We start from the raw sequence: 23,602 nt of genomic DNA, 5'->3' as shown, positions 1-23,602 counted from the left end.
CATGTTTTACAGTAACAAGCTACCGTAGCAATAGAGTCTGGTGGGAGACCAAGCTTCGAAGATGTGATTTGTCACCACGGGCCCAGCCGGTGAAGAGCAGCTTGCCGTGCTGGTAGCCCACATCCTGACAGAGAGGACAGGTTAGCCTGGGGTAACAGACCATGTGGTACAGTAACAAGCTACTGTAGCAATAGAGTCTGGTGGAGACCTAGCTACAAATATGGTMTTTTACCGTGYGATTTGTTAGCTATGAACAGGAGACTGTATTTTACCAAACTTAATGTTAGCTGTTATCTAACATTTTATTTTCTCTAACAACCACATAAAAAAAGTGGTCATGAATGTAAATACATTTTGAACATATCCCAGAGCCTGCATAAGGAGACGAGACAGGTGTTGAGAAGGAATTGTGGAACTCACGTAGATCTCRTCAAACTTGCCGAAGTCCATTGTCTTGAAGCGGTCGATGGGTGGTCTGATATACTCGCAGTAGGCACTCTTCTTAACCACTTCCAGCTGACGTACACACGACACATAGGCCAGCCTGGACTGGATCTCTGCCATGTCTGGAACCTGGGTGGGTATAGACGATAGGGTGTGAGAATGTGTGCGTGTGCGCGTGTCGGTGTGTGGGGTCATCTGCGTTGATCATCATACCTTCACTTTCTCTGCCCAGGGGTTGATCCGTTTCCACAGCAACCACCAGCCCGACAGACTGTCGCCATAGTTACAGAGGTCCGTCTCGTCCTGGCTACCTACGTCGATGGCGATGACAGTCTTGGCGCCCATGTTCCTCGCGATGTCCGCTGTGGGACGTCACGTTGTGACACACACACACACACACACACGTAACGACACACAAACACGGACGTACACGAGCCGGCAGCAGGGACGATAAGGAAAACCCAGTCTGGGGTTATTTCCTAATAGGAACGTTGTCCTTCATATACTTTATTACCATATCCAAATTCACTCCACCAGAAACAGACATCCCAATTGGCTGGATTATCACATCAAAACTTCCATTTAATTTCCAGTTTTATACAGTGCATCTACTCATATCGCCCTACTACACCTGAAAATGTTTTGATGGTCCCAATGTTTGGGTGAATTCTTATCCCCACGTTTTGTTCGCTCCTGCATTGTTGATAATGCAGCCTTGGTGTGTGTGTTCATGGTGCGAGTCCCAGAGAGGGTTTGAGACCAAGTACCCTGTGAAGGGTGCAGGTCTCACCAGTCCACTCCACAGTGTTGACCCAATGTGTTTAGCCTAGCGGTTTAGAGTGTTGGTCCAGTAACACAAAGGTCGCTGGTTCGAATCCCCGAAACCAGAGAAAAGTCAGTCGATGTGCCCTTGAGCAAGGCACCTAATTTCTCCTGTAAGTTGTGTCTGATAAATGACAAATGTAAAAATGAACCAAGCCTAATTTTGAAGAGCTTAAATTTATATCATTAGCGAATCCATTGTGAACACTAGATGGTTGCTATGGCATTGCGCCTCCTCTGCCTATTAGAATGTGAGACTAGTCATTGCTTTAGGCCGATAGACACTGGGTCCAACTCTGTGGGTGTGTCCACCCAAAACATCAAATAATCACACGTATTGTAAACCCCGAAGCCACCCGACCACGTTGCACAAACCGCAAGGAGATTTCACATCTAAAATGAACCTAAATCACCCAAAATAGAGAAGGATGATGTTCAACTTCATCAGGTTTGTGAAACATGGTTTTGTGAGTCATATTTTTTTTCTGCACGCTACAATGACAACTTCCAGAGGAGATCAGAGTAGCATAGTAGAAGAGATAGACATTTGAGTAGTATGCAGAATTTTTTTTTTTCAAGTTGTCTTTTTTCCAGTTGGAATGCAACAGGCAATCCATACATCCATTTGGAATTACTCCCAAGTTGGTAACAGCCTAATGAATACCAGTCTGTTGAGGGGCTGATACTGCGCGTCGTCTTCATACTGGAAGGGAATGTACTGTCAGAGCCGACTGGTGTCTTATAGGTCACTGATTTAGAAGCATGGGCTATTGTTTGGTTTTATGGAATTGAGAAAGCTAACTGTATATCGTTTTAAAGTTGCCTAAATCACAACTCTATCAACACCCCAATAATCTGAGGAACACGGTATGTCCCGCACCTTTAGATGTTCTCAGCCAGTAAGACACCAGGAAGCCTTACTGACAGACACATAGCATTCTGAAACTGTTGATTTTGTGCAGATTTAAAAAGCTTGTGAATACTGGACAATGGGATACTTTGTACCGCCAGTGTCCACCATCACTAACACACTTGACGCTCTGTGTTGTATTTTATCCCATCTGATAGGAAAGATTGATTCTGAGCTGAAAGCATGTTACAGACCAATTTCAAATACACTACGGGGTTCATTTACATATTTGTTTTCCCTCTCAGTCAATTGCCTCTATGGTTATATTTTGAAGAAAATATAAATAAAATTTGAACATTTTGACAATGGAAATGATTTGACCGCTCCTTCCCACTGCTCAGATGGTAGAAAATGCAACTGAATTCTGTCAAACTGTCAACTCCACCATCGTCAATGACAGCCCCTACTTACCCATGGACGATCTCTCAACCCCCCCAACTAAAATAACTCTGAAAATGTCCTACTACCCCCTCCCTCCTCCCTCTTTCCTGTTCTCCTCCYCATCTACTTGCCTGGCAGGTTGTTGATGTAGCCCCCGTCCATAAGCAAGTTGCCATCTTTGGGGTCGCAGAGGGGCGGCAGGTACCCTGAGAGGGTCATGCTCGCCCTCACATAGCGCCACAGTGACCCTGTGAGCCACACCCAGGGGGAGGGAGGGGATAACATCTCAATAACGTTGGCGTAACTTCTCAGGTTAGTCATGCGTTTTGGCAGCAGACCACAGCCCCAAACCAAAGGGTGCACTCCCAATTGGTTAACCCAGAGGTGGATAACCACCAAGGGGTTAGCCACGGGATGTGAATGTGGTGCTGCCCAACCTCTCAAATTGCTTCTGCATCCCCTGAACCACCTTACCATGCACAGAGACCTGAGTGTGTGTGTCAGGTCTAGGCACAGGGTACAGGGGTAAGGGTGCAGCCACAGAGTATCAAGGGTTGGTTCGATCTCCAGACTCTGTCCCCAACCACAACCTTATGCTCCTTGTGAGTTAACCCGTGTGAAAGGTTAATTGAGCCAAAGTGAAGCTTTTGCTTTTATAACCATTTACAAAAAGTAGGGTCTGTTTTACAGCACTTGGTGAAAACATACAAAACAAAAATCACCAAAAACACACAGGTATGAGGAACCTTTAAAACCTCGCCTTCAGTTCCCTGACTCCCCAACTAGACACAAGGAGCACAGGGGGTTGGTAGTCTGGTCACAGCATTTGGAGATCTCTCAGACACCAGTGAACATGTTAGGGGCAACCAGCCAGCCCTGCCCAGAGCTGTGGCCCTGTAATACCACTCCGGACCAGCAGAGGGCAGGGGGAGGCTGGGCGCTGCATGGATTGGAAGGAGAAGGAGCACCAGAGGAAGAGAAGGATGCTGCTGTGTGTGGAGTTTAAAGGGGGCATACGGGACTGAAGAATTTCAGTGTGGAATCATTGAACTGTTCTGGACTTAGAAGTACTAACACCATTTTCACCCCACTTTTCATTTGAGGCTTCAATCAAGCCTTTCACTGACAAGAGTGATGGAACTGTATGTTCATCTATGGGCATTGGTAGGATCCAGAACACTTTTGGCATCTCGCTAGAAAAAGCTAAAGGGAAACAGGTAGCATCAGCAACACTGTCATCAATATATATGTAAAGAGTAAATATATAGATGCGTACAGTACACGGACACATGCACATACATGGACAGGGGGAGGTGTAGCTGCTGGGGGGGGGTGCAAATGGTTGACAGAAGCCATTCATAAGCACTGCTCGGTATGACGACATGGGATCAAGCGATGGACGAACAGACAGACAAATGGACAGAGAAAAAACGACCACAATTAAAAAACAAACATGAAATAGCCTATATGGTGATCTTCTCTGACCTCAACACAAAACCTTTATTTCCCGACACCATAGGATCAGCTTCAAACCCTGAAGAGAACGCTACATGTTGTGTTCCTATAGCTAGGTCGATACGCAAAAAGCTATAACCTATGGACCTACACTGACAAACGAGTGACTGAGACCCAAGCTTTAGAAAGTGGAAAACGACAAGCAGTAAGCTGCGTGGAAAGGCCTTAGGGAAAAGCCTGTGTGCCATGCTCAGGAAAAATCAGGCAAGTGAGTGTACACTTGGTGTGTAGTATACCAGCCAAGTGCAGGAGAACTTGGGAGATGAAGTGGAGGAGCATGGAGAACCAAAAACAGGGAGGGGGCGGGGCACCAAAAGCAGGACCATCATGCACCTCTCTGTCTGACCCATGGATATGTACCTGCATGAGCAAAGCCTCACTGTTAATCCAGAGGCATGGGGAGGGGCTTACTGACACTGGGGGGGGGAGGGACAAAGCCAATTCAGAACTGACTTGTGTATGAGTGTGAACTATTGAAGCCAAATTGAATAGAGAAGTATTGGTGTTAAGAATGGGTGGTTCTGGGTGTAGGGGAGAGAAACATTGCATCCCCTCCACTCACATACCGAAATATACACTGTATTAGCCTAACTTTCCTTCCAAACCATGGGTTCCCAATGTCCGACTGGTCAGGTGGGGTTAAGGTGAGACGGAATGTGGGAAAGAGGGAGGGGGAGGGAGTGGTTGATTGTCGGTCGTTTCAAGGAGCTTAAGGTAGAAGTTGCCCCTAACCCCAGATCTGGGATCAGATGACATAACCCCAATCCTAACATTAACCATCAGGTGAGTGAAAATAATATGACCCTGTATCAGTGGTCAGGAGCAACTTCTACAACTCCTTTTGGGGTTGAGGGGTGAGACAGGGTCGGGGTTTGAACTCTGACCTGGGACATTGTTAACATAGCAACCATCCACAAGCAGGTGGCCATCCTTGGGGTCGCAGAGGGGAGGTAAATAGGGGGTGTAGGAGGCACTCGCTCTAACATAGCGCCACAGCGAGCCTGTCAGAATGGAAGATGGAGAGGGGACATCAAACATGGACAGAGAGAGAGAGGCAGAGCCAGAGAGACAGAAAGAGAGACAGAAAGAGAGACAAGGAGTGAAGGAGAGAGTAAGGTTCCAAATTGTCAGAAACGTTCCCAAAGTTCCCGTATTTGTTGGGGAAATTCCAGTTGAAGAATTTCCAGTTGATTCTGGGAATCCTCCAACCGGGATTTCTGAAAAACCTGAGAAAAGTTTCTGTAATTTTGTAAAACCTAGGAGCAAGACAGAGCTAGAGATATCCATATATATATACCGAGAGAGAGAGAGAGAGAGAGAGAGGGACAGAAAAGAGCAGGAGACAAAAGGGGCAAAACATGTCCAGAGCTCTCGACGTATACAATCTAAAACCGTAAACGACCTGAAATTGTATCTGACGTATACAATATAAAACTCTCAGTGAACATGGCCAGGTAACATAAAGCAACGTTTCTAGAACAAAAAAAAACCAGAGGCCAGTTCTAGAACTAACAGATTGCACAGACAGGACTGTAGTTCATTTTTTAAATACAGATAGAAAAATAACTAAATAGCATCACAGCATTAATATTACAGTGAATTTCAAACTAATAGCTAAATGGTGTTATCCATTTACTCTCCTAAACCCCTCAAAGGAACCATGGATTAGTTCAGAAACCTCATTGGAAAATGGAGACCTACATATACTGAGTGCACAAGACATTAAGAAAACCTGCTCTTTCCATGACATAGACTGACCAGGTGACAGCTATGATCCCTTATTGATGTCACTTGTTAAATCCACTTCAAAAATCAGTGTAGATGAAGGGGAGGAGACGGGTTAAAGAAGGAATTTCAAGCCTTGAGACAGTTGAGACATGGATTGTGTATGTGTGCCATTGAGAGTGTGAATGGGCAAGACAACAACAATGTAAGAGCCTTTGAACGGGGTATGGTAGTAGGTGCCAGGCACACCGGTTTGTGTCAAGAACTGCAACGCTGCTGGGTTTCACGCTCGACAGTTTCCCCGTGTGTATCAAGAATTGTTCACCACTCAAAAAGACATTCAGCCAACTTGACACAACTGTGGGAAGCATTGGAGTCAACATGGGCCAGCGTCCCTGTGAAACGCTTTTAACACCTTGTAGAGTCCATGACCGACGGATTGAGGCTGTTCTAAAGGCAAAAAGGGGTGCAACGCAACATTAGGGAGGTGTTCCTAATGTTTTGTACATAGTGTATTTCTACTCTTTCCCAGGCTATCAGCCACTTATCAACAGCCACAGTCGTCCTGTTCGGTGTTTTGTTTAGAGTGTAAGAATTATTATTAGCTTGGTTAGATAGATAGCAGCCAACAACAAACAAGATTACTACAAAATGCACCAACATTCTCGGAGAAAGGGATCGAGGGAGAGAGTAAGAGAGGGAGGAGACCAGTGAAAGAGAGAAGTAAGAGTTAGAAAAAGATCAAAAAGGAAGATGGAGAAAGACCCATCTTCAAGCCAGGGAGAGTTAGCTAGCGCACACGACGCAGGAGCTATAAACTTGATGGCTATGACCATACTCTAAGAGCCGCCATCTTGAAATTAAGCTACAGGTCTAGCGTAACATAAAAAATAAAGACTAAATGATGCTATAAATTCACACCATGTCGAAGAGACTAACATTCATTGGTTGGCTTATGGGAACATGGGGTGTTGCATAAACCAAATAGTGCCACCACCAACTCGTAAAGTCCTTGCGTTACAAATGCGCCAACGGTGCAACTTCCTGTTGAAAAACCCTGAGGTTGGTGTTAAAACTGCCCACTTACTCAGAGCTGTAGACAGTGCGCTCTGGCCATGTGTGGTGTAGGCTACGGGTGAAGTTCTCTAGGTACAGATCTAGGATCAGCTTCCCCTCCCCCAAGTACTAAACTTAACCATTATTGGAAAATCTATAACTGACCCAAGATCAGCATCTAGGGGCAACACACTATTTCTGCGTATAAGCCTCCAGTAATGGAAATGTAGCCGTATGAAAGAAAAGCACATTGGGAGAAACTACTGGAAGCGAGGGAGGGATGGAGGGAGAGGCGTTAGGGTGCAGAGGGGTAAAGCAAGGGAAGAGTGTTCTGGATCCTACTTGTTGACACGGACAGGGGTGGAAGGATCAGCGACTAGCACACTACACTATGCCTATAGTACACTAGCCTGGTCCCAGATCTGTTTGTGCCATCTACCCAACAATGACCATAGGAGTTGGCAAGATGGCAAAACAGATCTGGGACCAGGCTAATAGTAAGCCTATACAGCAGATGGTGAAAGTGTCCCCATATAAGCAAATGAACATTAGGGAAGTCACTGTGGCATGGTTTGTTTGGTGTTGTTTTAAAGACATGTTTTAAACATAAAAACAGATGTCAGAAAGGTAGGAGGAATAACCTGAGAAAGAGAGCAATAGAGATGAGTAGTGGGAGTGTACTAGGCTGCGTCAACAGGAAGTGACATCACACTAGGGAGGAGGAAGGACATAGATAAATAGAGATAGCATCGTAAAGCTTTGCTCTCGCTGTTAGTAAACATGCCAAGTGCAGACAAGCATTGTAGATATAACTGGAGGACCCCACAACCTTGACACCCCAAATCCAGGAGGATTCATTTGTTTCATTTGCCTATGTGGCCAGAAATCAATACATAAATAACGTGTAATAATATACATTACTTTTTATAAATGCCTTTGCTCTTACAAACTAGTGCACATTACCGGTGATAACAAATGCATGCAACATGTACTAAGACTGGATTTGGGGGTAGGCTTCCTTCCACAAGCCAAAGGTTGTGGCCTTTGACCCCACGAGGTCAGCAGGGGTCATACTCCCAGCCTCTAGGACTATTCTAGCTACAGTTAGTGGTAGTGCATTTCTCACTCAGTCAGTCATCCCATACATAAACAATCCATATATTAAGTGTCAGTCAATGGATGAACATAAACAAGCAGGGAAAATAGGATTTTCAGTGTACCAATTGTATGACTCCCCTATTAGTATTATACAGCTGAAAGGCATGCAGAATCTAACCAATTTATCTAAAACTCCTAATTATAACAACACCGAGCGATCTTGAGATGAAGGCACTAACTGTAAGTCGCTCTGGATGAGAGTGTCTGCTAAATGACTCAAATGTATACGTAATATTAAATGTACAATTAAGGGTTAGGATTTTAATCTCATAACCCATACTCCAAATTAGCCAGCTGTTATCGTCAAACGCCGAATGACATTAGGAATGAATGATCATGTCGATCCCACGGTAGTTCTCGGTCATATTGGGCCCTACCAGCGTGAGTGGATTGAGTTAAATAGGGTTACATATGGAGTATATATCTAAATAAAATACATATCTAACTTGTGTGTGTGTGTGTTTGTCTGACTGCATGAGAGTTATCCTAACAGCTATATCCAGAACTAGGACAATTACTTCTTTAGTGCGTTCAAGACAACTTCAAAATCTAGTCGTCCATTTATTTTTATTATTATTTTATTTTTTTACCCCCTTTTCTCCCCAATTTTCGTGGTATCCAATCGCTAGTAATTACTATCTTGTCTCATCGCTACAACTCCCGTACGGGCTCGGGAGAGACGAAGGTCGAAAGCCATGCGTCCTCCGAAGCACAACCCAACCAAGCCGCACTGCTTCTTTAACACAGCGCGCCTCCAACCCGGAAGCCAGCCGCACCAATGTGTCGGAGGAAACACCGTGCACCTGGCCCCCTTAGTTGGCGCGCACTGCGCCCGGCCCGCCACAGGAGTCGCTGGAGCGCSATGAGACAAGGATATCCCTACCGGCCAAACCCTCCCTAACCCGGACGACGCTAGGCCAATTGTGCGTCGCCCCACGGACCTCCCGGTCGCGGGCGGCTGCGACAGAGCCTGGGCGCGAACCCAGAGACTCTGGTGGCACAGCTAGCGCTGCGATGCAGTGCCCTAGACCACTGCGCCACCCGGGAGGCCCTTAGTCGTCCATTTATAAACAGCGATAAAGCAGAGGGGGAGAGGCCAGCGGTTAGCTGCCTGTCACTCACCGTCTTGGTGCACACGCATGGCGGATGCCGTGATGTCAGTAGTCACGTTGAAGTAGGGCAACCACAGGTCCTGACGGTTACATAGATCATACATTAGATATGAATTGGAATAAGGAACGTTCAGAAGGATATATACCACGTAGAACAAATATGCCTCTCTAAAATGTGGAGCAGGTATCAACGGCAGCTCTACTCAAGACATTTCTATCTGCAACTGTTCACAAGGTTTGCCTACTGAACGTGGCCCAGTTTCCTTCAGACAGACAGACATCTCTAGTAGCACTGACAGACAGTGTGACCTCTCACCTCAGCCTGCTTTTCCTGGAACACTTTGGAGATGCTGGTGTTGAAGGCGGCGCCGGTGAACATTGAGGTGATGGGATAGGTCAGGTCAAGGATGGTTTTGAATACGGAGTTCATCGCCTGTAGGGAGGAAGGAGGGAAGGAGGGAGAGACAAAAGGTTTTAATATTGAGCGTGTCTGAGATCAGTCGGACCGCACAGAATCACTGATCCACAAATCACCTTGCGTCCCACATGACCACTCATTATGTGATCAAGACGAGTGATTCTGTGTCTCGCCATGCTCAAACTGATCCCCTCTAATACGCTACATGTCACCTGACAAAGGCATGTGTCAAATGGTCAGATACAGGAACAAGAGAAGTATAAGATGGTATAGCGGTGGGAGGATCAGACCTTGGACCACTCGCGGGCTCTCTGCTTGGTGCGCACCGCACTCCTCTCCTCGGCGTACAGCGCCCCGATGAACGACCCGATGGACGTCCCGCCCACGATGTCGATGGGAATCCCTGCCTCCTCCATGGCCTTGATCACTCCCACGTGGGAGCAGCCTCTGCGAGAGTGACAGAGATAACAACCAATCAGAGAGGAGGAAATTCACTGTCTGTTTGAGGACTAGAGAGACTAACTTTGCCTGCATTTCTTCCACTCCTTTCATTAATTTGAAAAGATCTGAAAGAACAAGACTAATTCGATACTACAGATACACTGAAGGACATTAAGGTTACAAGAAATCTTGATTATAAAATAACAGAAGACAGGACTTCTCACGCAAAGAGCTGTGGTCCCATGACTGTAATTGAAAACATGCATTTGATGATGTAGATAGTGTGGAGTAAAGAATGTACTACTTGATCATCTACAAAAGAGAGTCTAGCACTAAAGAGAGTCTAGCACTAAAGAGAGTCTAGCACTAAAGAGAGTCTGGCACAAAAGAGAGTCTAGCACTAAAGAGAGTCTAGCACTAAAGAGAGTCTAGCACTAAAGAGAGTCTAGCACTAAAGAGAGTCTAGCACTAAAGAGAGTCCTAGCACTAAAGAGAGTCTAGCACTAAAGAGAGTCTAGCACTAAAGAGAGTCTAGCACTAAAGAGAGTCTAGCACAAAAGAGAGTCTAGCACAAAAGAGAGGTGTTCCTATAAAAACTAAGTCCACTGACCTGGCTCCTCCTCCTCCTAGCACCACAGCGATGCTGTTCCCAGTCAGTACCCGGGCCAGCCGAGAGAAATCACTGTGTCTGTCCGCTGTCTTCTCAAACACCTTCTCATACACCTCCCTCTGCACAAACACACACACACACAAAGTCAAATTCAGATGATAATCAGAGCCATTTATAGGCTTCCATGCGCTTGAAACGAGAGCTTGTTCAATCATTCAGACTTGGGCCTGGTTAGCGACAGTTGCTATCCACCGAAGCGCTGTAATTGGTTGGTAAGCTTGTCAATGGATCATTTCCCCAAAACGACATGGGCTGGGTTTCCCAAAGCCTTTGTAGCTAAAGCACTATGTTATTTCTCTTGAAAACCAAAACTCATGTTACTTGTAGAACAGCAAAGTGCTTCATTTTGAGCCGTCACGCCGTGCAAGATAAAACTAAAACATGTTTTGATTGGATGAAGAGGACATGCTCAGCAGGCTATTAAAGTATATATAAAACAGACTAGCCTCCTCTCTTACCACATCGTCAGAGCTCTCTTTACAACTGTCCTCATCCTCCATTTAATAGAGGAACACAATCAGATGTGGGCAAAGGTCGGTGTGTAATGAATGAATAAACGAATGAAAGAAAAGACAAAACAAACGAAAAAGTTAGGAAGAGAGAAAGTTAAAAAAGAAACAAAGAAATCATGACATCTCCCCAGGGAGTCGCACCAGTTTTGAGGGGCTGCGTCGTGAGAAGACCCGACGGGGGCAGCGGAGGTGGAGGTGTCCAGAGCACCAGCTCCTCATGTTGAGCCACTCTACGGTCCTGGAGGGCCCCGACCCGTCCTCTTTATGGAGCAGCACCAGCTGTTTCAGGGCCCTCACCGCGGTGTTCTCCAACATCTGCTCTAACTAGAGGAGAGTGAGAGAGTGAGAGTGAGAGTGAGAGAGAGAGGCATGGTTAGATACAGTACTGAGGAGGAGATATAGTCAAAACTAGACTGCTTTTTAAAAATAATCTCTACAAATAAGCTTAAATATGAGGTTAATGTATAATTTCACAGCTAAAGTTTTAAATTGAACAAATAAATGTAACTAGGTAGCTTGTAAGTAGAGTAGCTTCAAAAGTCAACCAATCCTCCAAACACTAGCAACCCATCCTCCAATTGAGCCCCACCCAAATCAACCTCCAGCTCTTCACCCCTTCGCCCGTCCTTCCTACCTGTCCCAGTGCAGGTTCCTGTTCCCCCAGGCCCACAATGAGGATGCAGTCAGCCTGTCTGATGCAGCGCTGGGTCCAGGGGGTCATACTGCTATCTGTCTGGTACAGGACTATCCTGTTGATGTCCTCCTGCTGGGCCAGCCAGCCAGACAGACGGTACTCATGGATACTGTTACGAGGGGAGAACGAGAGTTAAGAACAGCCAACTGGTATGGATACTGCAGAGGGAGAGAGGAAGAAGAGAGGATAAAAACGGACTTATCCAGAGCGGAGGCCCCCAGTCGCTCTCTGATGATGTCACTGGTCAGCAGCAGGGTAGGTCCTACACATCAAGGACAAATAGAAATACATTTAATATTTCAGAGAGAACAATTGATGTATATAAAATTGGATATCACGGTCACTCAATGTGACAATTTAGTTAAGAACAGAACAACTTTATTGTCCACAGAATCTAGTCACATTAGGCAGATGTTTCATATTAGTCAATATTGATTACAAGACGTTCAAGTCATAGTCAGGTTTGATTGACAGTTGCTATGCTAGTCTCTAGAGGTGTGCACCTATGGCGCTGAGGGCGTGGCTGAGCTCCAGGTTGAAGGCGTTGATTGGCACCTCGTCACAGATGGGCAGTACGGCCACAGTGGACAAGTTACTGGCCGGGTTTGTGACGTCAGGGCTGGACGCTACGCTGGACAGGCCGAGGGCAGAACCTGGAGAAGTACGGGGTGAGAGAGAGAGAGTGTAATACATGGCTTTATCTAGAGGACAAAGAGGGCAAGTGTGTGTATGCATACTGTACATGCCTGTGTACTTGTGGGTGTGTCTCACACACACACACACACTCTCACCTGAGAATGGTCCGCGGGCCTGTTGCAGGTTCCCCAGGATCTTCTGTCCCAGCAGGTGGATCAACCTGGTGACCACCTGTGGGTACCTCCTCTTGATGTTGTTGAGCGTTCCCTCTGGTAGCTTGACCAGCTCTGTGTCTCTGACCGCGTGGACCGTAGTGGCTCTGGGCTGTCGGGTCAGAGCCTCAACCTGGGGAAAACAGGAGGAGATGATAGTAAGAGCTCCAAAATCATGGGATTTAAAAAGGTATAGTGTCCCCAATGATCTAATACAACCCAAACATACACTATACACACACAGGTCTAATATAAATAAAATAGGTTGACTTTATTCTGAATATTAGCTTTATAAACTAATATAGCAACGACATATTCTGCCTTTACAGAACGACCAGAACGATGACAGCTGTAGAAATAGGTCAAAGTCTCACCACTCCTATGAGGTCTCCTCGACCGTACTCTCCTACCAGCTCCTTCTTCCCGTTAGCTTTACGTATAACAGAACGTAGACGTCCGTTCAGAACTATGTAGGTGCAGTCCGACTGGTCATCCTGCCTGGAGATAGGACGAGAGGAGGTGGAGAACAGTCACTTCGGTTAAAAAATAAAATAAAATAAAAATTGTTGTTTGGTTTCAGGACAGTGTACATTTGAGCGTGTCTGTGCAAGGCTAGAGTTTGAAACGTGTCAAAGAAAAATACCTTCAGATAGGTGATATTGTCAGTCAGAAAAATGTGCCTGCTTGTAATAAGAACAAACACACTAATACAGATTTTCTGGTCAAATTAAAAATACTGTCATGAGAGAAGATTTGTCCAGATACCTATAGAGGGCTCTGCCGGCCTCCACAGCCATCCAGTCTATGGCGAAGTCCATCTGTCTGACGAAGGGGGACATGCGGATGGCTACGGTGTGGGCTGCACTCAGAACCACACTGGGCTGTTCTCTCATGATCCTAAAGACAGGGGGCAGCACAGAGCACAAAAGATCAGGAAAAACACACAGGCAGTATCTTAGGGGAGGCAGTCACTACGCTTAAATATCACAGCAACTGATAAATAAAACCAGGGTTAGGGGGAAGTGCGAGCCACTTCCGTCCTTTCTACCACGACCAGATAGATAGTAATAACCAGCAGTAAGACAGTTGTGACATAGAATGAGAAATGCATGTTTGGAACTGAAGCCAACCTACTTGTAACAGATGGTTTAATATTCAGTCAGATACTACTGGTATATTTCATGTAATCATTCAACAAACTGCATACCTTTAATTCTAAACCCTAGTTAGGCTTAAACTAAAATGTTCCAGCTTAATGTCCAGACTGAACGATACCCCTTTCACACAGAAGGGTTTAGCCCAGGGGTAGGCAACCCTGTTCCTGGAGTGCCACGGGTACAGCAGGATGTTGTTCTAACTAGGCACCACACCTGACCAACTGAGCTAATTGATCAGTTCAGTGATTGCCTAAATTCAACACAGCTGGTCTTCCAGGTCAGTTAAATCAAAAACAGGAAGTGCCTGCGGCGCTCCAGGACCAGGCTTGCCTACCCCCCTGCTTTAGTCTCTCTCTAGTCTGGTCTCTACTAGACACCCACTCGTAGAAGTCAGACTTGGAGATCTTGAGGAAGGTGCAGTCTCTGTTGGCCTTGATGGTGAAGATGAGGGGTTCTCCAGTCAACACGGCCAGCTGGCCCACCATCTCACCCGGCTGGGTGACAAACAGACACACCGCATCTTGCTTGTCGATCATCCGCTGGTACACGTGGAGACAGCCGGACAGGACGAAGTGGAGACTCACATCCTGAGAGGAGAAGACAGAGGGCGTTCAGATTTCACATCTCATGTTTTGGTGTATTTCGAGGGGTTGAAGAGAGGGGAGGAGAGTAGAGGAAGGGGGAAGGAGCTGGGGAGGGGAGAATAAAGTGTATGGGAAAGAGGGATTTGGAAGGGGAAAGATGTCAATGAAAACATTAAGGGATGATCGGTTTTTGATATTGCAGATTCCTATGTTTTGGAGACTTCTCCCTCATAGAATTGGGTGATTAAACAGTCAGGTTGGTATGTATTGTCGTGAAGAACAATTTTGACTTTGCAGCTGGCCCATCTAGCGGAAATAGCTCAGTCCTGCCTCCATGGCAAGATTCATGACAATAAATGTCAACCTGCATTAAAACAGAGGAGAGGACAGAGGGAAGACATCTTCCCTCTCTCCAAGCCTCAGTAAAAGTACCTGGTCTCCTTGTCTAGCCAGCACGGTTCCTGCCTTGGCATGGTGCAGAGTCACTCTCCCATTCAGCAGAGCGGGATCCTGGCAGAAGAAGGAAAAAGAACAGAACGAGAGAAAGAAAGAGTGAGACAGCGTTTGAGGGAGGGAATGAGGAAACGCTCTTGGTGGTGAAACAACATCTGGATTCCTGGGCTGCAAATCAAGAGGGTTACGGAAGGAGACAGAACTTTCGATATCGTACATTTCAGATGCTCGGTGCCAACCATAACAGTAGATTGTGAAATGGAACTGTAATAAGCTTAGATAAAGAGTCAGAGGGAGAAAGTGCTGGGTGATGTAAGGAGACATGTTTTGAAATGGGGAGGTACTACTTGAACTTGTCCAATAAAAACACTTTTGGGCTTTGCGTTTCAAAATGTCTCGTCTAGACATGGTACATTAGCCCAAAACACAAAGTAACTTGGTGACAGTTTAACACAATAGTCAGATAAATACCACATGATTACATAGTTACTAGAGTCATGGTTGCATAGATAGTACATGGTCAGTCGATGGTTGCTAAGGTTACTAAGTAGTAGTTAGTACTTACCTCTATCCTCATGAGTTTGAGGAGCTCCTTCAGGGCCTCCTCGAACAGGGCAGGGCTGGGGCGACCGGGGACGGGTCCTGGTCCTGGTGAGAACTGGTTGTCCGGACCCCCCTCCTCCTCRGGGTAMAGGTACACCCCCGACGGCACCTCRTCTACGGTCACCCTCCTCTCCCGCTGGTCCTGGGAWARGAACAGAAAACATGGAGGGACATGAATGTCAACTACTGTACCCTGTGCCTGGTCTACTTTGAAGTGCAGATCTGTGACGTACAAAGACAAGAGTTAGTGGTCTACTTTGAAGTGCAAATGTGTATTTTAGTGCACTAGGATGACTGTTGAATTACTCAAAATGTCTGTTTTGATTTTATTTCAAATGTAAATACATGTTCTATACACATGTCACTAATATCCAACCTTGTGTGTGAGCGCATGCGTGCGTGTATACTGACCCGTGTATAGGTGGGTGGCGTGTTGCCGTCCTCAGCGGAAACTGAGATCCGTCCTCTCTCGTAGGCCATGTCGAAATCCGACCGCAGATTCTTCTGCATGCCTGTGTGTAGACACCACACACACACACACCACAGAAATCATGTTAACACAAACACGTGTAAATGCCACAGTCAACAGTCTGAGAAGCAACAGAGGCAAGTTACATACTAGGAACATACTAAAGCACACTAATGTCAAATGTCAAGAGTCAAGTCAGGTCACTAACATGCAGTAAAAACTGGACTGAAGCCACAGAGCTAAAGTTACATACTAAGAATGTCGATGTTACCATATAGACAGAGAGAAAAGAACGGAAGAGGACAGAGAGAGGGATCGAGAGACCGACAGAAAGAGTTACTCACCGGCGATGTCTACAGGCATGGAGATGGTCCTGCTGAGGGTTGGTGGGACTGTGGCTCCATCCTTCCCAGRATCTGGTGCRTCCTTCACGGCGGCCTCGCGGTCCTCCACGGGCACGGTCAGGCTACCGAAACGCTTGCCGTGGCGCTGGGGGCTGGTGCGGGGCACGGGGTGGGGGGACAGGGGCAGCAGGCGCAGGAGCTGCATCTCCTATAGGGAGGGGAGGACAGGGGCATGGGGGGGAGAGAGAGAGAAGAGGTTAGGGTCAATGAAGGCAGGCTAGCGTGGAATTAGCATCGTTATAATTACCAGGTCAGCATTGAAAAGTGATTAGCGGTAGCGTTAGCGTTGAATGACTCAATCGTAATGAAAACAGCATGTCTGATGTAGCTTCAGCTAATGAAGTAGCATTCCTGGTAGATGAAGTAACAAACAGAATGTCCATGTGTGGGTGTGTGTTGTTTGAGGATCTGGGTGGTATTATGAACCATGGCGCTATGTGTGTGTGTGTGTGTGTAAGGGGAGCTTGACTCACGTGGCTAAAGAGCTCGTTGGTGAGCCCTAGGTAGTTGTGCAACGCCAGAACGGTTACTCTTTGGAGACGAACCATGATGATCTGCATTAGAAGACAGAGGGAAGAAAAGGTCCCATGAACATTGAGAGAAAACGCACGTCCACACCTAGTGACAAACACACACACACACACTACAGCTTACCTGGACAACCCGCACCAGGCTCTCAGGGTACTTCTCGAAGATGGAGAGGAAGGCCTCGACAGGTAGACGCAGTACGGTGGACACCTCAGCCGCCCGCGCCGACACTGTCCTGTACGGCTTCTGGTGTCCCTGAAACACACGCACAGTGATAAGGTTCACACACACACACACACACACACACACACACACACACACTTAGAATATACTGTACTAACTCTTAGAATATACTGTACTAACTCTTAGAATATACTGTACTAACTCTTAGAATGTACTGTACTAACTCAATATTAGTGAGACATTTTGGAGACTTGAGACATTTTACAAGTTCCTATTTTCAGCAGTAAAGGGAGGGGAAGTTTGTGTTGGGAGTGGTTTCACATGCTAGCTAGGTGTACCTGAAACAAACACAATGACAAGGCTCTTTCAGCACTGCCCTATTTATTTAACTAGGCAAGTCAGTTAAGAACAATTTCTTATTTTACAATGACGGCCTACCCGGGCCAAACTCACCCCTAACCCGGACGATGCTGGGTCAAATTGTGCACCGCCCTATGGGACTCCCGATCACGGCTGGTTGTGATACAACCCGGGATCGAACCCGGGTCTGTAGTGACACCTCGAGCACTGCGATGCAATGCCTTAGACCGCTGCGCCACTCGGGAGGCCATATAGCAGTCAATGAAAACTGAAAGCAGCCGTTTTGCTGCAGTGACTTGGGTGAAGCCTTTTTAAAATGTCCCTGTGACCCACGCACTAACAAAGAACTGAACTACTTAACAAAATGTTTATAGTCTCAAGCCAAGAAGAGGGAACTAGCAGAACCCACCAGCACAAACCATTGATTTAGAGACATTTTCCATTTCCTTTTCTCAGCCGTAAAGCAAGGGCTCATGGATGTTTGTGTCAGTGAGTTTTCCCAGGACTAAATATAGGGGTTACATGCTAGCTACCAACTCCTCTTGACTCTAAAGGGTCATGTGTTTAATAGCACATTGTATACATATTGGAAGTAAAAAAATACCACCAAAAGTAAAAGCTGACTTAAGCCACACAATAACATTAAATTGCGAAATCGTCATGATTTTGATATGATTCAACTTAGCCTCCAAAGCTGAGGCTATGATTCAACACTAGATTGCCCTGACTTGTTCCTTGACTAATTTCAGTTCTGACTGAAACGTGAAAGACAAAGACAAAGGGGTGACTCAAACAAGAAACGACACGTGTATGGTGATTTAGGGAGTGTGGAATGCGGGACAGGAAGTGGGCGTGTCTTACGGTGATGACGTCCAGGATGCTGAGGAGGCTGTGGACACTGTCTCCGGGGTACACCTCCTTCACCACACCGTCCTTGCCATCCTAAAAACACACAGGGGTAAAACAGAGTATGTCATAACAAATTAACATAGACAAAAAGGCACATATATTCTTGGGTTAAAAAAAAGCACAGAAAAACACAGGCAAACAGTACAATTGACAGTTAAAGAGAAAACATTCTGTTCATGTTAAGTCATTCCAATCTTTGCCCAAATGCAAGTTTATCGTGGTCATAACATTCTGAACTCCGAGATCATTCCATTTTAGCCTTTTCCTCCATATTGGGATAATCGGAGTCAAAAACGAATAGGTGCTAATCATTATTTAATGTCCTACTAGAGAGTTAATTGTTAGAGAACTGTAAGCCCCTTATAAGTTCCTATTTACTCGTTAGCATAGATGGAGGCTCATTTGCACAGAAGGCAAAAAAAACAAGAAAATGTAAATGTCTGGCCTTAAATGTCTGCCCCCCCATACACACACACACACACACACACACACAGACACACACACTCTCTCTCACCATTCCAGTAAGGCACAGTTCTAGTTTTCCGTCCTGCACCACGTAGATGCTGCTGTCAGGCTGGCCCGGTCTGAAGACGTACTCTCCCTGTTGGAACTGCAGGAACACCATGTGTTTACACAGCTCCAGGAACAGAGGCTTCTCAAAGTGGCCCAGCACACTGCAGCGAGGGGATAGAGATGGAGAGATTACTACACACAAAAAAAGTGACTGACTGACCTACGTATCACCTTGCATCATTAATAACTACTCAATATTATTTGAAGATCAGTCAGTCACAATTTACCCATGATACATGGTGGTTTGATACATGGTGGTTTACTCGAACACACACACACGTCTCCTCCATATAGATAAGGACTCCACAACATCTTAACACACACAGAGAGTACACTCTACACACACACAAACTCGGAGAAGTCCCTACGTACCGGACGTTCTTGAGCATGTAGAGCACCTCGGAGGGCAGGTGGGAGTTGGNAACTGCAGGAACACCATGTGTTTACACAGCTCCAGGAACAGAGGCTTCTCAAAGTGGCCCAGCACACTACAGGGGGGGGGGGGTAGAGATGGAGAGATTACTACAGACACACATTTGCTGACGTACATATCACCTTGCATCATAAATAACTACTCAATATTATTTGTAGATCAGTCAGTCAATTTACCCATGATACATGGCGGTTTTGATACTTTCAAACACACACACGTCTCCTCCATATAGATAAGGACTCCACAACATCTTAACACACACAGAGTACACTCTACACACACACAAACTCGGAGAAGTCCCTACGTACCGGACGTTCTTGAGCATGTAGAGCACCTCGGAGGGCAGGTGGGAGTTGGCCACGTCAAACTCTGTAAGGTCGGCCTCCAGCACCGAGGGAGGAGGCTCCTTAGCTACCAGGGTGGGCACCTCCTTCTTAAAACGCAGAATCCTGGAGGGAGGAGAGGGGGAGGGATGGAGAGAAGGATGAGAAAGCGGGAGGACAAATGTATAACAGACTATTGTTCTCTACTCTGTAGTCACTAAGTTTGTTAGCATCATGGATATCAGTAGAATAGACGGGTTAACCGTGTTCACACACTTTTTGGCAATGTTGAGCATTTTCTGCTTCTTTTTGAGTCGTGGGCGCGAGGAGGAGGCTGTGCCCACCAGGGAAGAGGTGGACTGGGACACCTGTGAGAGCAAGAGGTCAAAGGGCAACTATGGCAAAAAAGACGCATTGTCGAACAAAAGGGTACCATTTTACTTTGCTAGAATCCCCAAAACGCACCACAGCCACTAACCTTGCGCATGATCTTTCGCCCATAGAACATGACCTTGTCCCTCTTGCGGAATCGATACTTGGGGGCCTCCTGGGCTTGCAGGTCTGTGAGAAGTTAAAACATACATATATGGAGATACTAGAGCACGAACACAAACAGTAAATCAATGTGAGCAAGATAAAGTACCAGTATGAACATTTTAAGATGCTATACAATGCTATAATGTAAGCTAAAACCATCTATTCACTAGCAAAACTGAAATGAACTTAAAAAATATATATACAGTTCTTGGGCTGACCACATTTAGTTGACTGGACGATTGTTTGGTCAACAGGCTGTTGGTCGACCAAGATTTTTTAGTCGAGCAGTTGCAAATGGATTTTTAAAAATTCCATGGCGCACGAGACACCAGTCTGATTGGCGCCCGTCTCAGTGGACTAATCCATTGCGGAGGCCGCGGGGATGCCACGGTCCAAGATGAAAGGGGGTGTGGCTAAAATGCATGTCTCTCTCCAGAATGCGCTCTTTCCCGCCATTTCGTATACATTCATTGTTTCATAAATGAATTGTGTGAATTCTTTGCCCTTTGATTTTAAGTGTCTATCAATTCCACATTACAGACATCACCAGTAGTAACCAACATTTACCGTTAATTCCCAATCTACAATGTTTGTTTGGTTATGGTAATTTCTGTTAAAATATTACTATTAGGTCTACAGTCGTTTACCGTTCTCATTGTCAGAGTGGACACGTTGTTTGCAGTGCTCACAGCCTATGCTACACTTGTGAGAAAAAAAGCTTTGGTTCATTTCGTTCCATTTACGAGTTGTCAATTTATTAATTGTCTTTTGTTTGGAACACTCCTGTCAATATTGAGTAAGGACGTGCACCTGACTACGCATATAGAAGTAGGCCTAGCCTACCTGGCCTGCGCGCTAATGGTGGCCTATAAAATGTGCCATTTTGGGGATGTCTGATAGTATTTCTGATTGTCTTAACTCACCGCCACTAATAAGCTGTAGAGCTTCTCAAAGAAATGCTTTCTTCACCTCAAACAGAACGTTAACAAAGTCTGTTTTTTGAATCCATTGAGAATGACAATAGTTTGTCAATGCACTTGAAAAATATTTCCAGATCTCTCCCTTTCGATAACCACTCAGCATGAAAGGGAAACATCTAATGCTCTGATCCAGTGGAAATGTCATAAAATACCTGGATTACTTCTTATCCCTTGCACAAATAGCCTACAGCTGTGTCTGTCCCGAGCTCACTGGAGCAGGAAACTGAGGGCCCAGAATATTGTATACAATGTTTGCTAGCAGGAGCTTCTGCAGGACACAGTTGATGCAATGTTTCAAGTTCATTGCAGACAGGCCATGCATTGCCAACGTAATTGATAGGATACTTATATATTTTTTTTAATCTGGATATTTTCTACCTGCAGGGTGCAATGTTTTTATTTGCTGGCTTTATGAAGGCAATTTGTACATAATTGGCAATGGCAATAGTTACTTTTAGATTTGTATCATTTTCATTTAGATTTCGATATAATTTAGATTAACCACATGACAATGACTTTGAGATACAAAGATTATTATAAATGAAATGAAACTGTTTCACGAAAAAGTGCATATGAAAATCATAACTGCCACGCAGATCGGTAGAAATGTTAAGATAAATTGGTACTCCAAATGGAAAAGGTTGCCGACCCCTGGTGTTGCCTATCAACGGCAACTTCAGGAGCTTAACGGCAGAATCTGCGAAGGTGAGCGGGAGGGTCAGGAAAAGATTTAGCCTATCTTGACCCCTGGCTTCCTCAAGAGTCATATGTCTTAATTATTTAAATCAAACAGTGTGCTTAAAGCATCAGACAAGCTCAGTACACATAGTTGATTTTACTAAAACCTAGTGTATAGACGACACACCCTACATGACTAAAAGTATGTGGACACCTGCTCGTCGAACATCTCATTCCAAAATCATGGGCATTAATATGGAATTGGTCCACCTTTGCTGCTATAACAGCCTCCACTCTTCTGGGAAGGTTTTCCACTAGATGTTGGAACATTGCTGCCGGGTCTTGCTTCCATTCAGCCAGAAGAGAATTAGTGAGGTCGGGCACTGATGTTGGGCGAATAGGCCTGGCTCGCAGTTGGTGTTCCAATTCATCCCAAAGGTGTTTGATGGGGTTGACGTCAGGGCTCTGTGCAGCCCAGTCAAGTTCTTCCACACCTGGCATCCACCAAACAGATTAGTCAGTCGGACTGCCAGATGGTGAGCATGATTCATCACTCCAGAGAATGCGTTTCCACTGCTCCAGAGTCCAATTGCGGCGAGCTTTACACCACTCCAGCCGAGGCTTGGCATTGCGGATGGTGATCTTAGGCTTTTCTGCCGTTTCTCAGCCATGAAACACATTTCACGAAGCTCCCGACGAACAGTTCTTGTGCTGACGTTGCTTCCAGAGGCAGTTTGGAACTCGGTAGTGAGTGTTGCAACCGAGGACAGACGATTTTTACGCGCTATGCTCTTCAACACTTGGCGGTCCCGTTCTGTGAGCTTGTGTGGCCTACCACTTTGCGGCTGAGCTGTTGTTGCTCCTAGACGTTTCCGCCTTACAATAACAGCACTTACAGTTGACCGCGGCAGCTCTAGCAGAGTACAAATTTGATGAACTGACTTGTTGGAAAGGTGGAATCCTATGATAGTGCCACATTGAAAGTCACGGAGCTCTTCAGTACAGGACAATCTACTACCAATGTTTGTCTATGGACAGTACATGGCTGTGTGCTCGATTTTATACACCTGTCAGCAACGGGTGTGGCTGAAATAGCTGAATATACTAATTTGAAGGGGTGTCCACATACCTTTGGCCATATAGTGTATATGGAAAAAGACACAATCGACGACTTTCGGTCAGCCAAATTTTTTGGGGGTCGGGGACAGCGCTACAAAGTTCTTAGGTGTAAGTGAAGTGCAATCGCTAGAGTAACTGAAGCTAGCATTTATTTCATTTAATAATTAACGGAGAAAACACATTGGAGAGAGAATGTGACACGTACTTCTGAGCTGGATCCTCCGCAGCATGAAGAAGATGAGGATGGCGATGAGGATTATGGCGATGCCCGCACCAATCACCATCCCCATCATCTAGAGAGAGAGAGAGATGTAGAGAGAGACGGACAGAGGGAGAGAGATGTAGAGAGAGACGGACAGAGGGAGAGAGATGTAGAGAGAGACGGACAGAGGGAGAGAGATGTAGAGAGAGACGGACAGAGGGAGAGAGAGGTGTGCAGCCGCTGATTAAAGCATAATTAGAACGACTTCATGGAATGAAACACTGCACACCAGACCACAACATATGAACGAACCATGCTCGTCTGTAGTTCTTCCTCCACAAACGCCTTGATGTTATTAAAACCTTCCTGTTGGTAGACAAAAAAAAGAGAAGTGAACAACC

General features: G+C 45.8%; 1 protein-coding gene across 1 annotated transcript in view; it reads right to left on the bottom strand.

Annotated features, from left to right (window-relative positions):
• Positions 1–23,602, bottom strand: part of LOC112070863 (patatin-like phospholipase domain containing 6) — a 37,700-nt gene that overhangs the window by 7,489 nt on the left and 6,609 nt on the right. The window contains exons 3-30 of the mRNA XM_024138318.2: positions 23,514–23,567; positions 23,205–23,292; positions 20,164–20,246; positions 19,962–20,053; positions 19,671–19,811; positions 18,871–19,030; positions 18,309–18,389; positions 17,031–17,159; positions 16,850–16,930; positions 16,317–16,524; positions 15,915–16,015; positions 15,466–15,645; positions 14,880–14,957; positions 14,245–14,450; positions 13,472–13,603; positions 13,081–13,204; positions 12,650–12,839; positions 12,362–12,511; positions 12,057–12,120; positions 11,799–11,967; positions 11,306–11,488; positions 10,593–10,711; positions 9,832–9,988; positions 9,440–9,556; positions 9,134–9,203; positions 2,689–2,805; positions 658–806; positions 421–573 (exon numbers count right to left, since the gene is read on the bottom strand). Coding sequence (XP_023994086.1) covers positions 421–573; positions 658–806; positions 2,689–2,805; positions 9,134–9,203; positions 9,440–9,556; positions 9,832–9,988; positions 10,593–10,711; positions 11,306–11,488; positions 11,799–11,967; positions 12,057–12,120; positions 12,362–12,511; positions 12,650–12,839; positions 13,081–13,204; positions 13,472–13,603; positions 14,245–14,450; positions 14,880–14,957; positions 15,466–15,645; positions 15,915–16,015; positions 16,317–16,524; positions 16,850–16,930; positions 17,031–17,159; positions 18,309–18,389; positions 18,871–19,030; positions 19,671–19,811; positions 19,962–20,053; positions 20,164–20,246; positions 23,205–23,292; positions 23,514–23,567 — 3,576 coding nt within the window. The remainder of the gene's footprint in view (positions 1–420; positions 574–657; positions 807–2,688; positions 2,806–9,133; positions 9,204–9,439; positions 9,557–9,831; positions 9,989–10,592; positions 10,712–11,305; positions 11,489–11,798; positions 11,968–12,056; positions 12,121–12,361; positions 12,512–12,649; positions 12,840–13,080; positions 13,205–13,471; positions 13,604–14,244; positions 14,451–14,879; positions 14,958–15,465; positions 15,646–15,914; positions 16,016–16,316; positions 16,525–16,849; positions 16,931–17,030; positions 17,160–18,308; positions 18,390–18,870; positions 19,031–19,670; positions 19,812–19,961; positions 20,054–20,163; positions 20,247–23,204; positions 23,293–23,513; positions 23,568–23,602) is intronic.

This window comes from Salvelinus sp. IW2-2015, unplaced genomic scaffold, assembly GCF_002910315.2.
Source record: "Salvelinus sp. IW2-2015 unplaced genomic scaffold, ASM291031v2 Un_scaffold1441, whole genome shotgun sequence".
Classification (NCBI taxonomy): Eukaryota; Metazoa; Chordata; class Actinopteri; order Salmoniformes; family Salmonidae; genus Salvelinus; species Salvelinus sp. IW2-2015.
Note: the sequence above shows the minus strand (reverse complement) of the source record. Positions and strands in the feature narration are given on the sequence as shown.